Raw genomic sequence first — 22,213 nt, 5'->3', positions numbered from 1 at the left:
ATAAAGAACATTTAAAACTACAGGTAAAATTTTACTTAATGGGGAAAAAGCTGAATGCTTTCCTTCTAAGATCGAGAACTAGGCAAGGATTTCTACTCTAACCACTCTTACTAAACACAGTCCTGGAAGTTCTAAAGGCAATAAGGTAATATAAGAAAATCAAAAGCATACAGATTGTAAAGGAAGAAATATTACTTATTTGCAGATATCATGATTGTCTATGCAGAAAATTCAAAGGATTCTACAAAAAAATACTTGGGATCTAATAAATGAGTTCAGCAAGGTGACAGAATACATAATAAACCTACAGAAATCAATTGTATTGCTGTATGCTAGCAATGAACACATAGATACAAAAATTTACAATTACTTAAAACAAAATACATAGGTGTAAATGTAACCTAAGATGTAAAACTTGTATAGGACTTGTATGCTGAAAATTACAAATTGCTGATGAAAGAAATAAGAATAGATGCAGATAAATGGAGAGATATGCCATTTTCATGGATTGGAAGACTCATCTAGTAAATATGTCAATTCTCTCCAAATTAATGTACAGGTTTAATACAATTCCTGTCAAAATCATAGCAAGATTTTTTTGTAGATACAGACAAGAGGATTCTAAAATTTATATAAAAAGACAAAGGAATGAGAATTGTTAAAACAATTTTGAAAAAAAAAAAAAGAAAAAGGTTTACCCTATTTCAAGACTTATTACATACTTACGGTAATTGAGACTATAGTTTTGGTGAAGGGATAAATAGATTAATGGAACAGAATGGAGAACACAGAAATCAACTCACAAACATACCCCACTGATTTTTGACAAAGGTACAAATGCAGTGCAACACATGCAAAATGCAAAAGATGCCCTTTTCAATAAATGGTGCTTATGAAATTAGATCTCTGTGGACAAATAAAATGCACATTGACTTAAATCTCACACATTATACAAAAATTCATTGAAAATGCATCATGGACTTAAATGTAAAATGCACAACTATAAAACATTTAGAGAGAGAGACAGAATATTCAGGGTGTAGGGATAGGCAGAGTTCTTAGACTTGACACACAAAACAGGATCCGTAAATGGAAAACATGGCAAATTGAGCTTTATCAAAAATAAACATTTTTTTCTGTGAAAGTCCTTATGAAGGAGATAAGAAGACTACCCAGAACTGAGAGAAAATATTTGCAAACATACCAGACAAAGAGCTTTCAAAACTCGACAGCATAAAATATCAAATTGGAAAGTGGGCAAAAGATACAAAGGATCATTTCATGGAAGAGGATAGTCAGATGGCAAATAGCACATGAAAAGATGTTAACATTGGTATCCATTAGGGAAATGCAAATTAAAATGAGGTATCACTGTACAACTCTCAGAAAACCTACAATAAAAAAAGGTGGCAATAGAGGCGCCTGGGTGGCTCAGTCGGTTAAGCATCTGCCTTAGGCTCAGGTCATGATCCCAGGGTGCTGGGATCGAGCCCCGCATTGGGCACCCTGCTCAGCAGGGTGTCTGCTTCTCCCTCTGCTCTTCCCCTGCCCTTGTGCTCTCTCTGTCTCAACTAAATAAATAAAAATCTTTAAAATAAATAAATAAAAAATAAATTTTAAAAAGTGGCAATACCAGATGCTGGCAAGGATATGGAAAAGTGGTGCACTTGTACATAGCTGTTGGGATATAAAATGGTACAAACGCTGGGGTAAACCGTTTGGCAGTTTCATAAAACACTAAACATGCAATTATCATATGACTCATTTGGGCATTTATCCCAGAGAAATAAAAACTTGTGTTCATACAAAAACCTACATAGAATGTTTATAGCAGCTTATTCATAATAACCCCAAACTACAAATATCTCAGATAATGGGTGAATGGTTAACAGATTCTGGTATATCCAAAACATGGAATACTACTCAGAAAGAAAAAAGAATGAACTATTAATACATGAAACAACCTTGGTAACTCTCCAGATAATTATGGAATGAAAAAAGTCAATCCCAAAAGCTTACATACTGTATGACTCCGTTTTTATAATCTTGAAATGACAAGATTAAAGAAATGGAGAACAGATTAGTGTTTTTCAAGAGTTAAGGACATGGTAAGGGGAGACGAAGAGTATGTGGCTATAAAACAGCAAGATGAGGCAGTTTTGTGGTAATGGAATTATTCTGTATCTTGATTATATTAATATCAGTATTAGTTGGTGTGGTTTGTACAATAGTTTTTGTAATATATTACCATTGGGGGAAGTGGATGAAGGGTACCCATGATCTCTCTGTATTATTTCTTATAACTGCATATCAATCTAAAAAATACCTGGAAAATAAAACTATGGCTATATTTTGTTTTCATCTTATTTTAAGTAAATCTAGGCCAGAGAGATTTAGTGCCTTTCTCAGAGTCAGAAAGCTAGGTAGCAATAGAATCAGAAGTCCAGTGTGAGACCCTAGATTCCCATTCCACATTCTTCCATCTTCCATGTTATATTACTCCCATGACTGTGACCTCTCCAGAGTCCCTCTGCTCTTACTTCATTCTCTTTATTCCTTGTATTTTATATATTCAGTACTTCTGTGAATTTCTAAGAGCTTGTTTGAAATTTAGATGAAACCCTACCCTAGTATGCTACAAAATTAGAACTCACTTTATTAGTATCATGTGTTAAGATTTAATATTTATACAACTACCGTAGTCATCTCATTAAGTTTAAAAAATAAAATTAGGGGGCACCTGGGTGGCTCAGTCGTTAAGCGTCTGCCTTCGGCTCAGGTCATGATCCCAGGGTCCTGGGATCGAGCCCCACATCGGGCTCCCTGCTCCGCGGGAAGCCTGCTTCTCCCTCTCCCACTCCCCCTGCTTGTGTTCCCTCTCTCGCTGTGTCTCTCTCTGTCAAATAAATAAATAAAATCTTTAAAAAAAATAAAATAAGTAAAATAAAATAAAATAAAATTAGAATATAGATACTCATTATGATGTGACTGATCTCGTTTATTTAATATAAGGTGAATATACAATCACTATCAACTCCTTAGCCATCATTTTTTCAATTTTTTTTTTTCCAAATGTTAATATAATATACTTTATTCACTGGATGTTACACTTGATATATATATTTTTTAAGATTTATTTATTTGAGAGAGAGAGAGTGTGTGAGCACAAGTGAGGAAGGGCAGAGGGAGAGAGATTCTCAAGCGGACTCTGTGCAGAGCATGGAGCCTGATGCAGGGCTTGATCTCATGACCCTGAGATCATGACCCAAGCCAAAATCAAGGATCTGCTGCTTAACTGACTGCACCACCCAGGAGCCTCTACACTTGATAAAATTTAAATAGTAGCCCCAATAAGCGATGAAAGCTTCACCCCACCAGCATATTTTCCTTTATTTATGTGAAGTGACATATAGATAAGGCAAAGTTTAAAACCTCTCTCTTACTTGTTAACTAATTGTAAAAAAGGGTTCATGTGTCAAAAGAATCATAAATTATTATTACTAGAAGGAATCATTACACCCAGTCTTTTCACAAGCTTTATTTGTAAGCTCTTTATTATATATTCTTGTTGTATTTCATGTTTGCCTTGTAATAATTTTTTGAAATAAATTTTTTTGAATTTAACAAATATTCTTGCTCTTTATATTTCATTAAATGATTGGATGGGGGGAATTCATCTTAGTCATTCATGGAACTGAGCTAATGTAATTATTCAACAGGGACATTCAAGTTAAAAACACATTGAGATATAGCATCACTCATTCAGTTAGGGTGACCAGTTAAAAAGACTGTCAATATATGATATTGGTGAGAATGAAGAGCAACTAGAACTCTCTTACTGCTGGTGGGAATGTAAAAGGGGACAATTATTTTGCAAAACAGTTTGGCAGTTTCTTGTAATGTTAAAATAGAGCTATTCTCTGATTTAGCATTTCCATTGAAGATATTTATCCAGATTTTTGAAAACAGATGTCCACAAAAAGATTTTAGAAGGATGTAACAGTTTTATTTATAACCAAGAATTGAAAACAATGCAAGTGTTCCTTAATAGGCAAATAGATAAATCAATCTGGTATATTCATTAGATGGGACACTAATCAGCAATAAAACAAATGATACATACAACATCTGAGAATCTCCAAAAGAAGCCAGACAGAAAAGAATATATATATACTATATGGTTCATTTTTATGGATACAAGGACAGACAAAACTGATTTATGGTGATGGAATTCTAGCAATGGTTAGCCATGAGATATGTGATTTGACTGTAAGTAGGCATGGGAGAACTTTCTAGGATGATAGAAATATCCTATATCTTTAATGATAATGGTGCTTATATAGGTATATACATTTATCAAAGCACATCTGATTGTGCAAATATAATCTGCATGTTTTATTGTTTATAAAAATGTGTGAGGGCTTGTAGAGTCAGATATTTTGGATTTGAATCCAGTTTCTCCACTCACAAATTGAGATCTCACAGAGTTGAAGCTGCATTTGTATTGTGGGATTATTCTCATAGATTAATTATGAGAATCAAGTGAGGTAATGTATGCAGAATATTTTCTGGGGAGTTAAATGCTGTTTTAATAAAAAGATGTCTTAATCACGAAAGATATGTCTTATCATAAAGAGAATATGATTTTTAAAAGTTATTACTGTAAACAATTATAATGAAGTCAAACGTTATTAATGATAAATCAAACTTGCTACCATTGAAACAATTCTCTGTAATGTACACCTTGAGTATTTTAGGGTAACATACTGTCTTAGGAGGAGCACACACTGAACCCATAAAAAAGAAGGTAGAAAAAACAACCATAATTTACAAATATGTCTTTATTATTGTAAAACAAATACTAACACATTACCTTAAGTTTTGAAGTTAGAGATTTAAAAAATGATAGTCCCACAATCTATTATAACCACATTTACTATGTTTTAATATTATATGTGATCACAACAACCAATGCAACTAATTTTTTTATATGTGTACTTTTTCATTAGTTGGAATCATTGAGCACACATAGTTTGGTATCTGGCATTTTCATTTCTGTAATATTTCCTTAATGTAGCTTCTTTTTTCCTCTTTTTTGTGAGACAGATAGTACTTATATATAATTTTAGGAATATATTTTGTATTTTTTAGTTAACTGGGTTAAACTATAATTTTTTTATGCTAAAAGCCTTTTTTAAACAAATAGTGAACTACAAAAATGACAATGTCTTAATTAAATCCGTGTTATTCATAAAAGAGACTCTTAACTAGATTGGTTGCTGGAGGGGAGGGTTGAGCTAGATGGGTGATGGGGATTAAGGAAGGCACTTGTTGTGATGAGCACTGGGTGTTGTATGTAAGTGATGAATCACTAAATTCCATTCCTGAAACCAATATTACACTCTATGTTAATTAACTAGAATTTAAATAAAAGCTTGAAACATTAAAAAAAATCTGTTATTAATAAAGCATATTTGCAATTTAGATTTTTCATAGCATATCACAAAGCTTTAGGATTTGCAGTAAATTAAGGCATGGCATTTTCAAGATTTAATATTACCACCAGTTTTTATGTCATCTGGAAATCTTATAATAAATATGACATATTTCTGATGGATTAAATCAATTAATGCCTTTACTAATCTTTAATAAAATGTTAATAAAATAAATTTTTATTTAGTGTTTACATTGTGCAAGACACTGATCCCAGTCAAGATATGAATGAGGAAGGAATGAACTGGTAGACTTAGGACATTTGTAGCATTGTTTTTGAGGCCAAATTCAGATAAAGGATATATTTTGTTCAATAGGCACTGTGTTTTACAGTAATATGGTTTACTATCACTTACAATTGGGAGTTTTCATATAAAAATTCAGATTTCTGACCTCATCTCCCATATTTAAAATCTGACAACTCTGGGTTGGAATTGTTCATTTCCACAAGCCAACAATTAACTGGAACTGATTATTCCACTTTGAGAGGGCATACCTCAAGTTTTCCACACCACCCAGTCAGCCTCATTCGAGTTACCTGCCTGGTTTAACCAGCCCTCCTCATTAGGAAGAGGAAATAAGTAGTAGAGCAACAAGAGAACTGCAGTTGGCAATGTGCTTTCATTTAATAGGCCCCAAATATTTGAGGAAAGAAGGAAAACAAACTAGGAAAAAGTGCTATGATGAAATAGATGAGAAGGTGGATAGAACTCTTGCTTCCAACTTCAATAGCTACTCATTTAATTACCAAAGCTTTTGTTTTTTTTAATTTTGTGCATGGATAGGCATTGAATTATTATGTTAGCATAGACAACTTGATTCATTGACCACATCTCTACCTGCAGCCATTTCCCCTTTGAAGTACCTCATGTGAATGGTGAATGTTTTTCTTGATTCAAAGAACAGTCTGACATATCAAATCTTTGGTTTTTACAAAGGCTGAAGAAATAACTTTAACAATTGGCCAAGCATTTGACCTGGCATACAGGAAATTTCTAGAATCTGGAGGAAAAGATGTTGAAACAAGGAAACAGATTGCAGGATTACAGAAAAGAGTGAGTAAACTAAACTTTTTGTTTCACGTTTATGTGATGTAAGTACAGGGAAACTTGCATATCCTCAAACAAATTTAGAAGGCCTGCCATTAAATTTCCCCCACACTGATTGGAACTGCTTTCACTGTGTTCCTATAATTTTTCATTCCTGATCCCCTGCACAGTTTTTAACCATTTTATATTGAATTCCCACAAGAACTTAGTGTTCTCATGTGACTTTGCTTCACTTCCTGATGCTTCTCATGGGGATCAGAGCAGCAGAAGCAGCAGATGCTGGGTAAGTGGTTTCCCATGCAGATCAGATTCCTTTGTAATTAAATTACACCCTTTCTCCACTGTCTTCAAAGTCATCATAAGCAAGTTTCACTGTCTTGCGGTCATACTCCAAGATTATGGGTAACAGACTGCACAGTGCAACCAGAAAACACAGAGATGAGGTGTTAGAAACATGGAATTTGCACACATGTAAAAACATATTTTAAATCTAATAAAAGGTCTTTCCAATGATCTAGAATTTCCTGATAATCCCCAACCTTTATCAAATAATTTTCTCCCCTGTGCACAAGAGTACATTAAAATTTTAAATAATATAAAATCCTATTCATTAATGTAGCCAATATGATGGCCAATATTTTCCAAGAATAAATTTCTGAAGGTTATTCAATAATCATTGCTTTTTAGATTCAAGACTTAGAAACTGAAAATATGGAACTTAAAAACAAAGTACAAGATTTGGAAAGCCAGTTAAGAATAACCCAAGTATCAACATCTCCAGTAAGTATATAGACTATGTGCATGTTTTCCTTAAAAACAAGACTTCCTGGTGATAGAGAATCTCTGGATCATCAGCTCTGTGATGTTTATAATACTCTGGGATCAGTAATTTAAAACATGGGTAGAGGAGAAAGATGCTAATTAAAAAATTAAAATTACGTAGATAGCACAGACAAGAGTTGTTTTTCCATGTTGCTCTTTTCCCTCGTGTTTTGCAGAATAAACCATCCCTCAGTATGTTCTTTTCCTCTTTGTGACATATTCTTTCTTTCACTCTTACTGATTATTATTTACTGAGGTTAGATTTAATGACCTAAGCCAATCCACCCCTGGACTACTGACCTTCATTATAGAAAATGGACTGTTAACAAGACTGACTTTGGTTTCTTACATTACATAGCAAGGGTTTCCACTGGGAGTGACACAATTGAATTTCAGACACCAAAATGAGTGGTAGTTTCTGCAGACAACTCTCAGATATTTATAGTTAAATTATTTACTTTTGGTTTATCATAGATTTGAAATCCTTTTCCCAATACCATATATGATGCCATTCTTTCATGATTTTGGCTAAGGGAATCTTTTGGAGGAGGAAGATGGAATTTAAGACAATATTTCTTCTTGCAAAATATATTCAGAAAACTTTTTTTTCTTAAATCATCTGTGCTACTGATATTCTCCAGTAAAGTATATATTTTATTTTTCATTTTAAAAATATTTAATAAAACTGAAACATGATAATGGCATTTGCAAACTTTTATTTATTTATTTATTATTTTTTTAAGATTTTATTTATTTATTTGACAGAGACAGAGACAGCGAGAGCAGGAACACAAGCAGGGGGAGTTGGAGAGGGAGAAGCAGGCTTCCCGCTGAGCAGGGAGCCCGATGTGGGACTCGATCCCAGGACTCTGAGATCATGACCTGAGCCAAAGGCAGACACTTAACAACTGAGCCACCCAGGCGCCCCGGCATTTGCAAACTTTTAAAAAGAAGTTTTGTTTCTAATTTTTATTTACAAGTCCATGTTGGTTCAATCTCTAGGCTAACTCAATGAAAATTATATATATATATAGAGAGAGAGAGAGAGATAGATGGATAGATAGATGATAGGTAGATAGATAGATTAGATAGATAGATAAATAGATAGATAGATAGATAGATAGATAGATAGATAGATAGATAGATATAGATAGATTGCTTGCTATGCAATGTAAGAAACCAAAGTCAGTCTTGTTAACAGTCCAATATCTATAATGAAAGTCAGTACTCCAAGGGTGGATTGGCTTAGGTCATATATATATATATGTATGTATATGGCTATCTAGTTCTAGAATATTTCAGCAGTTCATAACCATAATAATGCTCCTATAAGAAATTGCATTTAGGGTTTCAAATTTGTTGTGCCCTGGAAATGGGTCAAAAAACTTTATTTTAAACTCAGAGTTTCCCGTCTTTCTCACTGAAGCAGGTTGGCATTTCCATTGCTTGGCAAGTAGTGTATGATATTGGGGCTGATATGGCCAAGATAAGAGAGGTTGTGAGTGAGGTTCGTATGTTCCCATGTACCTTTGTTATGCATAGTGAGGCTGGCTTTATTAAAATATCCTTCCTGTTTTGTTTTTTGTTTTTTTCTCTTCACTACCATCACTGTTTGCTTCTCATCAAGATCATGGTATTTATTTTTCTTTCCTCCCTAGTCCCAAAGAGCAGGGCATCAGCTCAAACTCCTTTTTTTTTTTTTTTTTAAGATTTTATTTATTTATTTGTCAGAGAGAGAGAGCACAAGCAGGGGGAGCGACAGGCAGAAGAAGCAGGCTCCCCGCGGAGCAAAGAGCCCAATGCGGGACTCGATCCCAGGACCCTGGGATCATGACCTGAGCCGAAGGCAGACCTTTAACCGACTGAGCCACCCAGGCATCCCTCAAACTCATCTTTAAACTTTGGTCCCAAAATGAAGTAACACCCTTCTTGGTCTTTTTGAAAGTCTTACCATAAGCCATCCTGTGAAACAAACTAGGAGTATAAACATAAATGAAGGGCAATTACATTTTCAAGCAGTCCTTTTTTTTTTTTAGATTTTATTTATTAATTTGAGAGAGAATGAGATAGAGAGAGCATGAGAGGGGGGAGGGTCAGAGGGAGAAGCAGACTCCCTGCTGAGCAGGGAGCCCAATGCGGGACTTGATCCCAGGACTCCAGGATCATGACCTGAGCCGAAGGCAGTCGCTTAACCAACTGAGCCACCCACGCGCCCCTCAAGCAGTCTTAATAAAGTGTTGTTTCTGTAATTCCTTGTACGTAAATAACAGCTTTACTTTAGTAAAGACCCATTACCATTTTGGATGTAAACCCAAAGCTCTGTCTCTAGATGAAGAACTAAGATACCGTGTTGAGGAGCAAGGTAGATTTGGGAGGAGCAAGAAGTTCTGGGGCATGTTGATGAATGATGAAACAGCCCTCCCCTCTTTTATCCCCTGAAAGCAGGCATTGCCCTGGACTAGCACTGGGGCAACTAAGAAGAAGGTGGGTCAGGTTGGGGGTTATGCATGTGCATTGGTGATCTGGAATGGTCACCAAGTCAGCTTCAGAAATGGCAAGGATCAGGAGGAATGAAGAGATGACACTTGCCTTAGTTCCAGTGAGCATGACAGTTGGCATGTAAATGAAGCACAGGCAGTCTGTATGTTCATTATTCAGCAGGTCTCACTGGTAGAGTCTGTTATATAAAAAACAATAAAATTATTCAAATAGGCAGTATTAAAAAGGATTAGCTCTCCAGAAGTTGTCATTTAATACTTATTATAAGCATTGTGTTCATCTCAGTACTGAATGTGTCTCAATAGAATGCTTCAGAGATTATAACTAAAAGGCTTAATTAAAAAAAGAGAAATCATTTTCTTTAAACCACTTTTTTGAACCTAATACATATGTGTAGAAAATTTATTGCTTCATTGATCATTATGCAAATAACTCAGATTATAAGTTTGCAATTATATTCTTTTGTCATAGTAGTATCTTAGTATTATTTCTTTGTTTTAACTTCAAAAATTACTTGTCTTATAATTTTTCAGTTTCTAAAGGCTTATATGATTTTTGAAATTGCTCATATACTGGAGGATGTACATCTTCTTTAAGATAAAAAATAGAAATTATTTTATTTTTAAAGGAAGGAGACTCAACATTTTTAAGTTGCTAAAAGATATCTGATGTTTTAAAAAGTTTTTGAAGAGATCGTGAACAAATACTTTTGCCTTTCATTTTCGATTTTAGTTATGTAGCTGTGGAATAAATTAATATAACACTAAGTGCTATATTTATTTCACATTTCTTAAAATTATCTCCCAATTTTCTGATATTAAAAATGAACTGAATCAAATTATCTACAGTTATTTAGTATGAAATATTGCCATGCTTATAAATATCCACTCTGTTGAAGATTTTTTAATGATTCAAACTATTAAAATTGAATTTTGAAAACAAAGAAAATTGTAAATAATTAAAATATAAATTTAAAGTATAGGTAACTTGTTTAATAGCTTGCAGTGGGTCTATAGTAAAGCAAATTTCTGTTAAGTTAGAACTTTCTTATGAAATTTGACCACCAGTTTAATAGGACAGAACCAGGACACAAAGTGCCTCACAGAGTGCCACCATGTGTAGCAAAGTTAATGCACAGTAAACGCCTGTTGGGCTTGTAATTCTCGAAATGAGACTCCATAGCTTTTCTTTCTTTGTTCGTTTCCTTTGCTCTCAGAGGACTGAAGGATAGAATGCTCCAAAATTGCTAAAGTTCTCAGCGGTTTGTTTAAGGGATTAGAGGCAACAATTAATGCATGAATTGAAGAAGTGCTGAAGTGAATTATGAATCCCATTATGCACATCAGAATTGCAATATAGGTGGGTTTGGTATGAAAAATTAATTTGGCATCAGGTTCTCCCCAAGCTTTCAGTGTGTTATGGTGAGAGGAAGCCCCAAGACAGATGACTCTTCTCCAATGACCAGCCCAAGATGGGTCTTGATCCTTTTGGGAACCAAATTTTCTGAAGACACACAGAAGTAACTCTTCTGCCATATAAAACAGTCTAATTCAGAAATGGTTCTCTATAAATGATTTAACACTATAATTTGGTTCATAAAAATAGGCATATAAAACAACAGTTTCCTGAAATATCAGTATTTGCTAGTGGAACACAATATAATCCACATCAAGCAAGTGTTAGTCAAAGTAAAAGAAAAGATTTATCTCCGATCCTAGCTTTCAAGTAGTTTCTTTGGAAAGAGGGAGAGAAGAGAACAAAAGTAGGAATGGAATTATGGAGGGATTGTGAAATTAAAAGTAATGTAGAAAATGAAAATAATTCAAATCGCTGGTTTGGATGCTGTTCTTATCAGTTGTGTGATGAAATAGCAGATAAAGTCAAATATGGGAAGCATCAGAAAAATAAGAAACATTTTTGATTAGATAATTAAAAGATCGCAAGCTATTTTTACTAGCAAGAGGTCCAAAGTTATAGTTGAATTTCTGTAACACAGAACAATGGTTCAGAGAAATCAGATCTCCTCATAAGAAATTTCAACTTCTGAGATGTTGATCTTTTATTCTATATTAAGTCATAAATGAAAAATGTGAGGCCCTGTTGAGTAGAATGTTCCGGACTGAGAACCTTTGATACTTTAAGGACTCACCATGTGGGTGAGAACATAGATCCATTTCTCTGCACTCCCCAAAGGCACCCTCTGGAAAGGTTGCTATTTCTTAGATGGTGGCCGGCCATCCACATATGTGTTATATACATCATTGTGAATTGGTCATTCTGAATTGTTTTGAGAATGCAAACTAAGTAATTTTGGTTCAAACTTTTAATGAAATTCTATAGCAATTCTAAAATGTCCTTTCAAGGTTTCACTGTGTAAATTGTAGTTTTGTTTTTATTTTTCCCAGTCCTACCAAGTCATCACTCCTTTTTTGAAATAGTATCTTAGTGACATGTCTTATGTATTACAGTGCATATCACTTTGATTTTTATTTTCTCACATTTTCCAACTCCACACATTAGATACAGTTGTGATCTGTTACGGCAGCTTGTGAAATATTTATTGAATATCAAATATGGTCATATGATATTCTAGGCTGTTGGGTTTTAGCAGTCTATGAATTTCAGCTGTTGTGGGAAACAGAGAGGGAGATGGGTAATCATCCCATAGGTAAATGAATAAATAAATTTAAAAATTCAGGTCTGATATATGCTATGAACAAAATAACATACAGCAGAATAGGAGAGAATTGGTGGGGACTCTTAGAGACAGTGATCAGGGAAGCTCTTTCTGCGAAGGTAGCATTTGAATTGAGACCTACAGTTGGTCAATGCAAAGGGCTGGAAACAGTTGATAAGACCTTTGTGCCTAGAGCATAGTGACCAAGAGCCAAAAAAAGTTGGAGATGACACTGGAGAGAGAGGGGCTAGATTTTATAGGGACCTGTAGAGGTTTTTTTTGGTTATTTTTTTTTCTTTTTTAATTGCACTGAGAAGTTACTCGTAGGTTTTAAACAGGGGATTTGGGGATCATCTGACTGATGTATGCCCCACGGTCTATAAAGAGGCCAAAATGAGGTCCCAAAAACTGTCTAGGAGACTATTTCAGTAGCTTAGGAAAGATAGAAGAGTAAATTGGTCTGGAATTCTGTCATTTCAGACGGTTGCATATAACTTGATACATTTTTTTTTAAACATTGGGAGAGAGAGAGAGCAAGCACAAATGGGGGAGAGGCAGAGGGAGAGGAAGAAGCAGACTCCCAGCTGAGCACAGAGCTAGTTGTGGGGCTCCATCCCAAGCCCCTGAGATCATGGCCCAAGCCAAAGTCAGATGCTTAACTGACCGAGCCACCCAGGCGTCCCTAACGATACATTTTGGAAGTAGAGCTTGCAGGATTTACTGATGGATTGGTTGGGGCTGTAGAATAAACGAGGGGTCAGAATTGTCCCTTAGGGTTTTATCCTGAGCATCGGGTTGGTGATGCCATTTTTCAAAATAGACATGACTTGGTGAAGGTGCATGACAAAGATTTAATATTTCACTTTTGCTCATGTTAGTTCTGCCTACTGGACAGCCACCTAGAGATGCTTATTAGGTGGTTGGATATGCAAATCTGGAATTGAAGGAGGAGGTCTGGGCTCATGATTATAGTACTTGAATGAAGAAAGTTTGCTCTTTTTCTGTCACCATTTGGACTGTTGTTTATTGTTTTAGTTAATACACCCAGTATAAATTTGCCCAGTGTGAAGTTCTAGAGTAGTTTAGTTCTAGCTAAGGAAAACAAAATAGAGACTTATTTTTTGCTCAGTATTAAAATTAAAAGACATTTCTAACTACAAACCAATGTATATGTTCAATATATATCTAAACCTGTTTTGACTTAAAACCAATTCCTCATATGCATGATGAGTGAAGGACCACACCTATTTTTAATTTTCTCATGGATAATTGACATACTATTTTTTAATTTATTCTTAACAAACAGAATGCTTACATGTCCTAAATACCACTCTGTTGTTCAATCATAGATTCCTTTTCTAAGGCAAATGAAATAGCCTTTGATAGCACCCATATTATATACCTCTGTATCACACTGAAATTGTGGAAATCTTTTCATTGGTTTTAGAAATTGGGTCCTTATTTTATACCGTCATTTAGATACACTGAGAAATTTCCGTTACTTGACTGTGCTGTTTGCTTTTTGCTGTGTTCTAGTGGTTTGGCAATAGATTAGAGGTTGGGTTTCCACCATTTGGTACTAATTATCTAGGAACAATCTGAGTTCCATTTATTACATTCACATGGCAGTGCTGCCTGTATTTATATCAGAAAAAAAAAGGGGGGGGTTTATTCTGCCCTCCTAGCCTCATGAATGCCCCCAGAAGATTGTTCCATTATAAGATGTGGGCATAGCAAGTTAAATCAGATTGTTCCTCTTGATTCTTGTGTCTGGATGCTTACATTTTACTTTTCTGGCTCTAGATGCTTTTAACCAAATCAGACTATTGCCAGGAAGTTAAATGAGTAAAATTGTAGTCCTTAGAAGTACTGGACTTTCTATTGCTGAGTAAAATAAATGTCTCCCTTTCAATTAAACCAAGTGTTTGTTACTGGATAAAATTCTACCTTTACATAATCAACTGTGTGGCCGCTGATTAGACTTGATAGGACAATTATAACCTAAAATGTGTATTTCATTGTGGGTAAACAAAAGTGCCTATTTATCTTCCTCTAGTGTTTTCTCGACTGTTACTGAAATCAAGATGGGCAAGAGCAGATTGTGAAAACTCTCAGTTACACAACAAGCCAAATGTGAATCTTTAAACAAAGGCATAAATTTTAAACATGACATTGATTCAAGAACATTTGTGCCCACAAAAAATGATTACCGGTTCACGGCTTCATTTTCATAATTGTTACTTGCAAAAAAGACGATCCTGAAGAAGTAAACTCTGTCTAATGGGAAGAAAAATATATTCTGTTCCAATTCTGACCATGAGTACCTGATCAAATCATTTAATTTCGTGTTGCAGTTTTCCTCTTTGGATATGCAGACAATCCTATCCATTTAACTTGTGGCATTCTTGGAAGAACAAATAAGATAATAGGTCTTACAAGTAAGAGACCAATATAACCAAACTGTGAATCTAGAAATCTGAAAAAATGCATTCATGATGCTATAAATTCTAAACTGGAAGTTATTACTTTTAAAACTTACTTAAAAAGTGATGTCGTAAATGTAACGTGATAGTGAGCTTTGAGAATGTGAATCAGCATGGCAGCATAGAAAGATTTGCCAGAATGTTTTGCATCACCATTGTATTTCCTCATCTAGTTTTATTTGTAATCTACCAGTTTTTCAACTAGAAAAAGTTAGACATCATATTTCAAATATAAATTTAAATAATTTAAGTAATTTACTTTGTAAATTTAATTCTAAGTAGAGTTTTTTAAATAATTATGATAAATCATATTTTAGTCTTAAAGTTGTGTGTTTTACATTTTAAAAGGGTATTTGGATATTTATATTACCAAAACAATTAACAGCATAAAATAAAATTGGTATCATTCTAATATTTCTGTAGATATTACCAAAGAACTGTTTAATGCACTTTGTTTATTGTTGTTTGAGTGTATTTGACATTTACTGAGAATTCAAACCCTTTTATAACACTTCATCATTGCTGTCATATTTAGAAAAGACTAAGGCTGAAATATTCACCATGGCCTGAATGTCCCAAGCCACTACTTCCTGAAAGAGCAAGCTACAAAACCATGACAATGAATCTCAAATATGGGCATTCGTTGTTTTTTTTTTTCCTGTTTTTTTTTTTTTTTTTTTTTTTTTTTTTTTAAGAGAGAGATAGAGAGGAGGGGCAGAGGGAGAGAGAGAATCCCAAGCAGGCTCCAGGCCCGGCATGGAGCCTGGTGCGGGGCTCGATCTCACAACCCTGAGGTCATGACCTGAGCTGAAATTAAGAGTCGGATGCTTAACAAATAAGACACCCAGGTGCCCCTGGGCACTCATTATTAATAGGCCTTAAGAACCTAACAATGTCTGCGTAATTAACATATAATGGTTGAACATAGAACTCCTTGTTCCCTTAGAACGGGATCATGTCTTGTGCACCTTCGTAAAGACCAGAGCACTTGGAATTATGAGCATAAAGGACTAAACCGTGGTGCCATGAATGTAGGAGAGTCCAGAAATTTTGGTTTTTAGCCATCTGTCAAAATACTGACAGAAGACACAAAAATACCAAGCTCTTCTATGTATTTAATTTCTTAAAAAATAAATATCCTCAACCAGTTAAAAATGGCAGCTTAAAAAATGACTAGCTCCTGACCCCCTAAATTTAGAAACACCACTCAAAATATTTAACAGATGTAATAATTAATTCCTTGACTTGAATCATTTCTTTTTTTTAAAAATTATGTTATTGTTATGTTAATCACCATACATTACATCATTAGTTTTTGATGTAGTGTTCCATGATTCATTGACTGGAATCATTTCTAAGTTAGGAATCACAAACTCAGACATCAGCAGAGCCCAGGCTGTGACATAAATATGCAATGGATGTGTGGTGGTGGTGATGAATTGGAGAGCATATACCCAACTTAAAAGGCACAACAGTTACTACCAGTTATTTTCATGCAAGTCTGTGGGCCCACTTTCTAGATTTCGTAATTTCTCAAGAAAAGCTCCAGATTTTAATGTGCAGTCTCTTAACATTACCTGCAAGCAACTGATTTCAATATATCAAAAGATCTGTGTGACCCGAGCAACAAATGCCAGTTGACCAAATCTACATTACTGATGACCCAAAGGAAACCTGGGGTGGTTAGTGTTAGAGTCTTTAACTTTAGATACTGAAACTATTTATAGATATCCAAGCTTTGCCATTTTGGAAGTGAAAATACCTCTTAAGTGGAGTATTTAAAAACTTGATTATTTTCATATTACATACATTCTTCATCTGTATTAAGTATACATTCTCAGAGTAAGTAGAAGGCATACTATTAGCACTATCATAAAATACTAGAGCACTTATAAGTTAGCTTATTTTGGCCCTCAGTGTGTTTTGAGGCATCTGGTTAAGATTTTTGGGCTAATATAAGCCATATAATAATATAGAGTACTTTCATTTATGTTATAAACCAGATGATACCAAGGACAACTTCCACATAAAATCATGTTTCACTCACTATAAACATTCTTATCAATTTATAGTTTAAGTTTAAAAGTTGCTCTAGTATAAATTAGGCAATAAATATACATTGACATTTTATTATATGTCTAGTATTTTGATGTGTTATATAGCTTTTAGAAAATACTTCTTTTAGATAAAGTTTAGAAAAATTTTGTGCACAAGGAACTTACAGTTCTCACTTAAAATTAAGTAAAAGGTGGCCACCAATCACAAAATTATACAGTAAACTGCGTAGACTATAAAATAGAATTTAAAATCATGTGTATACAGGCATGCATGTATACATATCTGCAGATAGATCACTATGGAGAGCAATAGGGGAAACAGTAATTATATAACTGTATATACATGTTAATAGAGTGGTAAATTATATAACTCAGACCATCAGGGATTTTGCTTCCACACTGAACCCTTCCCTCAACTTAAATCTCTCACTTCACCCTGCCTTATTTTCCCCTCAGCTTTGAGAAATGTGCGAAGAGGTGACTCAGCTTAAAAACTTCCTTCAAATTTGTGGGTTCTCCTAACTATCATTTTGGTTATTACCTTTCACTGTGAGGTTATCAAAAGCCAATTTGTGTTGGCTGCCTCAAAATCCTGTTAGTGCTAAAAAATCCCTGAAGTGTGACCTGTAGTTGAGAAGTCCCGCGCCAGGGCCAATCCTGTCAGGCTCTATCATGGGCAATTACAAAAGCTTCACCTGGCAAGCCCCCCGGGGGGAAACTGCCCTCCCCGCACCAGGTACAGTGCACAGTATGGAGGAGTTGCAGTCAAGGACTCCGCCCCTCAACCCCTAGGCCAGCTGTGCTCTTCCGCATAGCATATCTGCATTCCTAGCCCTGGTGCCTATATTTGGAGACCTTCTTTCTGGAGGCCCTTAACCATGGCCTTTTTTAAAATCCCTCTGTCAAGGCCATCTTAGGAGGGCCTTGAAGACTCCTTTCTCCACTCTGATTCAGTATTCAGTACTTTTCTGCTCCTAGCCCTTTCTCCTTTCCCTCCCCCTGGCTTGTCCCCTCCCCTCAAAACAAAACAAACACAACACAACACAAAACCCATCAGGACCTTTAGTTCAGGGCTCCCTCAGCAGAGAGACAATGCTTGCTTCTGCACTGATACTTCTAACCTTATACCAGTGCCATTTTCTGGGGGAAAAAGGGACATTGATGAAGCCAGCACCTTCTTTCTGGCCTCTTGCTTATACCATAGCAGTGAGTGAATAAAGGCTGAATTACTACTTTCATTTTGGCTTGTTTTAATTGACTACTCTGACAGCTCAGTTCCTACCAGCTCAGCTCTTGACAGTAGCTTTCCATACTGTAATGTAGATAACTTATACAAGTCATCCAAAATCTGATATGCAGACCCAGTATAGTGTACCGTTTACTGATTATCTAATCATTTATTATCTCATTTATTTGAGGTGCTTGACAACCCCCTTTGCCCATCCCTGAGAAGTCTTAGCATTTGGAACTCAGAACCTACAGAAAGGTCGTGATGATTGGAGTCAGATTATTTTAAATTTAGGCTCTGCTTCTTACCTCATAGAGGAATAAATCACAAAGAATCTCTGGGCCTTGATTCCCATATCTTTATTATAATAAGGACATAACATTACTAATACAAATATCTCAAAAAATGTTTTGAGGATTAAAACTAAAATGATTGTTGTAACCCTTTTTGAAAATTCTACAAAGTCATTACTTTTTACTAGACTTTACTCCTACTTCAATGACTGTTTTTTTCTTACTATTATGATTCCTTTTCCCATGTCATTACCCAGAAGCTCTCATTGAAATAAATCATTAAGCTTTACTCTTTATTGTCTTCCTCGCAAGTCCTAATGATGCAACATTTTATTTAAATATCTAAAAATGTAATATTTCAGTGAAAAATGGTCAAATTAAACATTCTGGAATCTAAGGACTGTTGCAATAGGAAAATACACTCAAATGATTTTTTTAAATTTTTAGTAAAGTTATTTTGAAATTACTTATTCTTTTCACAAAATATCACTTTACAAATAAATTTTCATATATACTTTTTTTCCTTTTTCCTCCATGTCTTCTTTCTTCTCCTTAGTGTATTTCTCTGTCATTCCTTTACAGCTGCTGCACAAAATGTCTGATCATGAGCAACATGGGTTTCAGAGATGCTCATCTTTCTGGCGTAGTAGTGATGATTCCTCTTCCTGTCTAAATATTTCTTCCATTACTGTCACTCCTGTCAACTCACCTGATTCCAGACTGTCATTGGGACTGTTAATACCACCACCTTCTAAATGTGGCCTTCCCAAGCCAATCAGTGAGAGCAGCATCCCAAGACCTCATGTAATTTGCTAAGCAGAAAATTCTTTTTCATTATCCCACATATTTTTTTTAAACTCTACTAAAATGTGCCATTTATATCATAATGAAAAACATCAGGTATGTCTTGAATCAATGTGATGGGACCTGGCGGCTTTGTGTGCTATTTTTGCTTCCTTTGGTTACCTGATATCAGAATTTCAAGTAGAGAGTGGTGCTGGTGTACAAATCCACAGAAAGGCAAATTAGGACAGGTCACTTCAAAGGACCCTCAGATATGGCAACTGGGAAATTAGGTTGTCGGTGATATTGGTAAAAGCAGTTTTAGTGGCATTTGGTACAAAAAGAGCAAAGTCTCAATTGATATGAGTTAGTACCTCTTCCAAGAAAGTTAGCCTTAAGGGAAAAAGTAGAGATGAGAGGTTTAGAGGAGTTAAGACATTTTTGGTTGGTTTGTTTTGTTTTCAAGAACAGTCAGGATTTGGGTATCTTTATGTCCTGAGAAAGAGGAGAGAGAGGGAAGCCAGGGCAGATAGAGGGATGGGTTGATCAGGAAAACACTATTCCTGAATTGGAGGAAATAGCTGAGGGATAAAGTTGCCTCAAAGTCTTTGGACAGTATTTGTGACTGATAAAGTGAGCATGTTGTTAAAGAGAAGGAGATGACACCAGTTTTCCTGCATGAAAAATGTACCAACAGTCATATTAGCTGAATAGTAACTCTGTCACCCTTTACATACAATCAACCTTATTTTTCTTCCATTACTTTCATTATCAGTGAATCAGAAAAATAAATGTATTCTGAAAAGTCTAATTTTACTGTGAAACACGTGAAATAATCTCTGTTCATGTTCTTTGAGGAAAAGCAAGTTTTTTTCTTACTATTCCTCACCAAAATGGGAATTCTCTTTCTTTTCTAGATTGTGTGTGCACGTATGTGTGTTTTTTTTCCCCCTGAATGACAAAGTGATGATTGTTTCATTCTTTTTTTTTTAATAAAGATTTTTATTTATTTATTTGACAGAGAGACAGCTAGAGCAGGAACACAAGCAGGGGGAGTGGGAGAGGGAGAAGCAGGCTCTATCTCAGGACCCTGGGATCATGACCTGAGCAGAAGGCAGACGCTTAAACAACTAGCCACCCAGGCGCCCCTGATAGTTTCATTCTTACATTACATCTTGACCCACACTGACCCAGATAATTTAATGATTTTGGTAGCATATTTAGTGATTATTAATTTATTTTGCAAGGTAGCTATTATCATAGAAAACTTAATGAACTCTTACCCAGGAATAAAAGGCACTGCAGTGAGTATAATAATTGGCTGTCATTGTAGTTATAAATACGAATTAACTTATACTCTTCGAAATTTTTTTAAGTTGCTATCAATTGCATTTGAATGGTCATATTTAAGAAGGTGCATTACTTATGTTCAGTTATTTCTGTTTCCAACTTACGGAAAATATAATACTGAAATCATGTTTTTATACAGTTTCTAATATTTTCAATTCTCTGATACAAATGGCAATTGTTTCTAGATTTACAAAAATATCTAATATCTTTTATATCTATCTAGAATAGTATTGTCACCATTTTTGCCATCATCTTTAAGGTCATTGTTGCAGAAATTTTCTGTTGCTTTCTTTCCAATGAATATTTGGTACCTGGTTAAATCATATGGAATCGCCAACATTTGATCTAGAAAATGGCAAGTTCATATGATTCAACTGAATTTGTTGTTGTTCATCTATGTTCTCTATGCATATGAAATATTTAGCATTATAATGTGTCTACCTGAAATACTGCCTTAATTCACATTATTTTCATTGCAGGCGGGCAGTGTGACACCTAAGTCACCCTCCACTGACATCTTTGATATGATACCATTTTCTCCAATCTCACACCCAGCTTCGATGCCTGCTCGCAACGGCACACAGCCACCTCCAATACCTAGTAGATCTACTGAGATCAGTAAGCCTTCCAAACCAATATTCTTTGCTATATTTGTGTAGATTTTAAATGTTTAATTGACACTTTATGGAAAATTACATATCTTAAGTTCACTAAAAGTGTTAATTACCAAAGAATTATGTCTACTTGTGCCGAATCAGCTAATCATATTTAACTTTATAATTCAGAGTATACTACTAAAGACATCACTATTGCATTTGAAACTATTTTATGAAAAATGGTATTTTTGGTATAGGGTTATTTATATCAATACAAAGCATTTAATTATATTTTATTGTACTTGGGGTTATACTTTTAATGTTTTAATGGTTAAAAACAACTTGGTGGTAATTATTTTAATATTTTTGACATGTTTAGTAGAGCTCAGTGTAAATTTTTTGTTATCATAGAGTATAGGAATATTCTTAAAGAAATACATAAATATATGAATTCCATGATTCGTTTATTTATTAATCCTATCTAAGTGTTCTCTCTTGATATCTAAAATACTATACATGCATCGCTTTTCTGATCTACCTTCTATACATTTGGAAGGAACATAAGAGTCTCTTACTGATGAATTAGAAAGCATCCAACAGATGCTCATTTTCAATGTCATGATTGTATTTTGATCTGTGCCCTGTCACAGAAACTTAAAGAGTAGTTCCCAATGGCCATGCTCAGTCATTATGTCCAAAGGAAACTGAAGAAAAGAGAGTTTTACATACTGTGCTTTATTGCATCCTCTCTGGTTCACATTAAGACATTTTCAATATAACTCTTAAGTTTTAGCTTGGGCTTAAAGTATGTCAGGGCCTTTAATTTATTTGTTTCCCCCTATGGAACTTATCAAAATATATTACACATGTTAGATATTCAATA

The 22,213-nt window shown here is 34.8% G+C and overlaps 1 protein-coding gene across 19 annotated transcripts in view; it reads left to right on the top strand.

Annotated features, from left to right (window-relative positions):
* Positions 1–22,213, top strand: part of GULP1 (GULP PTB domain containing engulfment adaptor 1) — a 254,972-nt gene that overhangs the window by 221,257 nt on the left and 11,502 nt on the right. For 12 of the 19 annotated variants that reach the window (XM_032406429.1, XM_032406438.1, XM_032406456.1 and 9 more), the window contains 5 exons: positions 6,432–6,548; positions 6,802–6,825; positions 7,230–7,322; positions 19,184–19,405; positions 21,214–21,352. In XM_032406429.1, coding sequence (XP_032262320.1) covers positions 6,432–6,548; positions 6,802–6,825; positions 7,230–7,322; positions 19,184–19,405; positions 21,214–21,352 — 595 coding nt within the window. The remainder of the gene's footprint in view (positions 1–6,431; positions 6,549–6,801; positions 6,826–7,229; positions 7,323–19,183; positions 19,406–21,213; positions 21,353–22,213) is intronic. The other 7 variants (XM_032406445.1, XM_032406465.1, XM_032406419.1 and 4 more) reach the window with 3 other exon arrangements.

This window comes from Phoca vitulina, unplaced genomic scaffold (genome assembly GCF_004348235.1).
Source record: "Phoca vitulina isolate PV1807 unplaced genomic scaffold, GSC_HSeal_1.0 scaffold1, whole genome shotgun sequence".
Lineage (NCBI taxonomy): Eukaryota > Metazoa > Chordata > Mammalia > Carnivora > Phocidae > Phoca > Phoca vitulina.
This window is presented reverse-complemented; position numbering and strand designations above follow the sequence as displayed.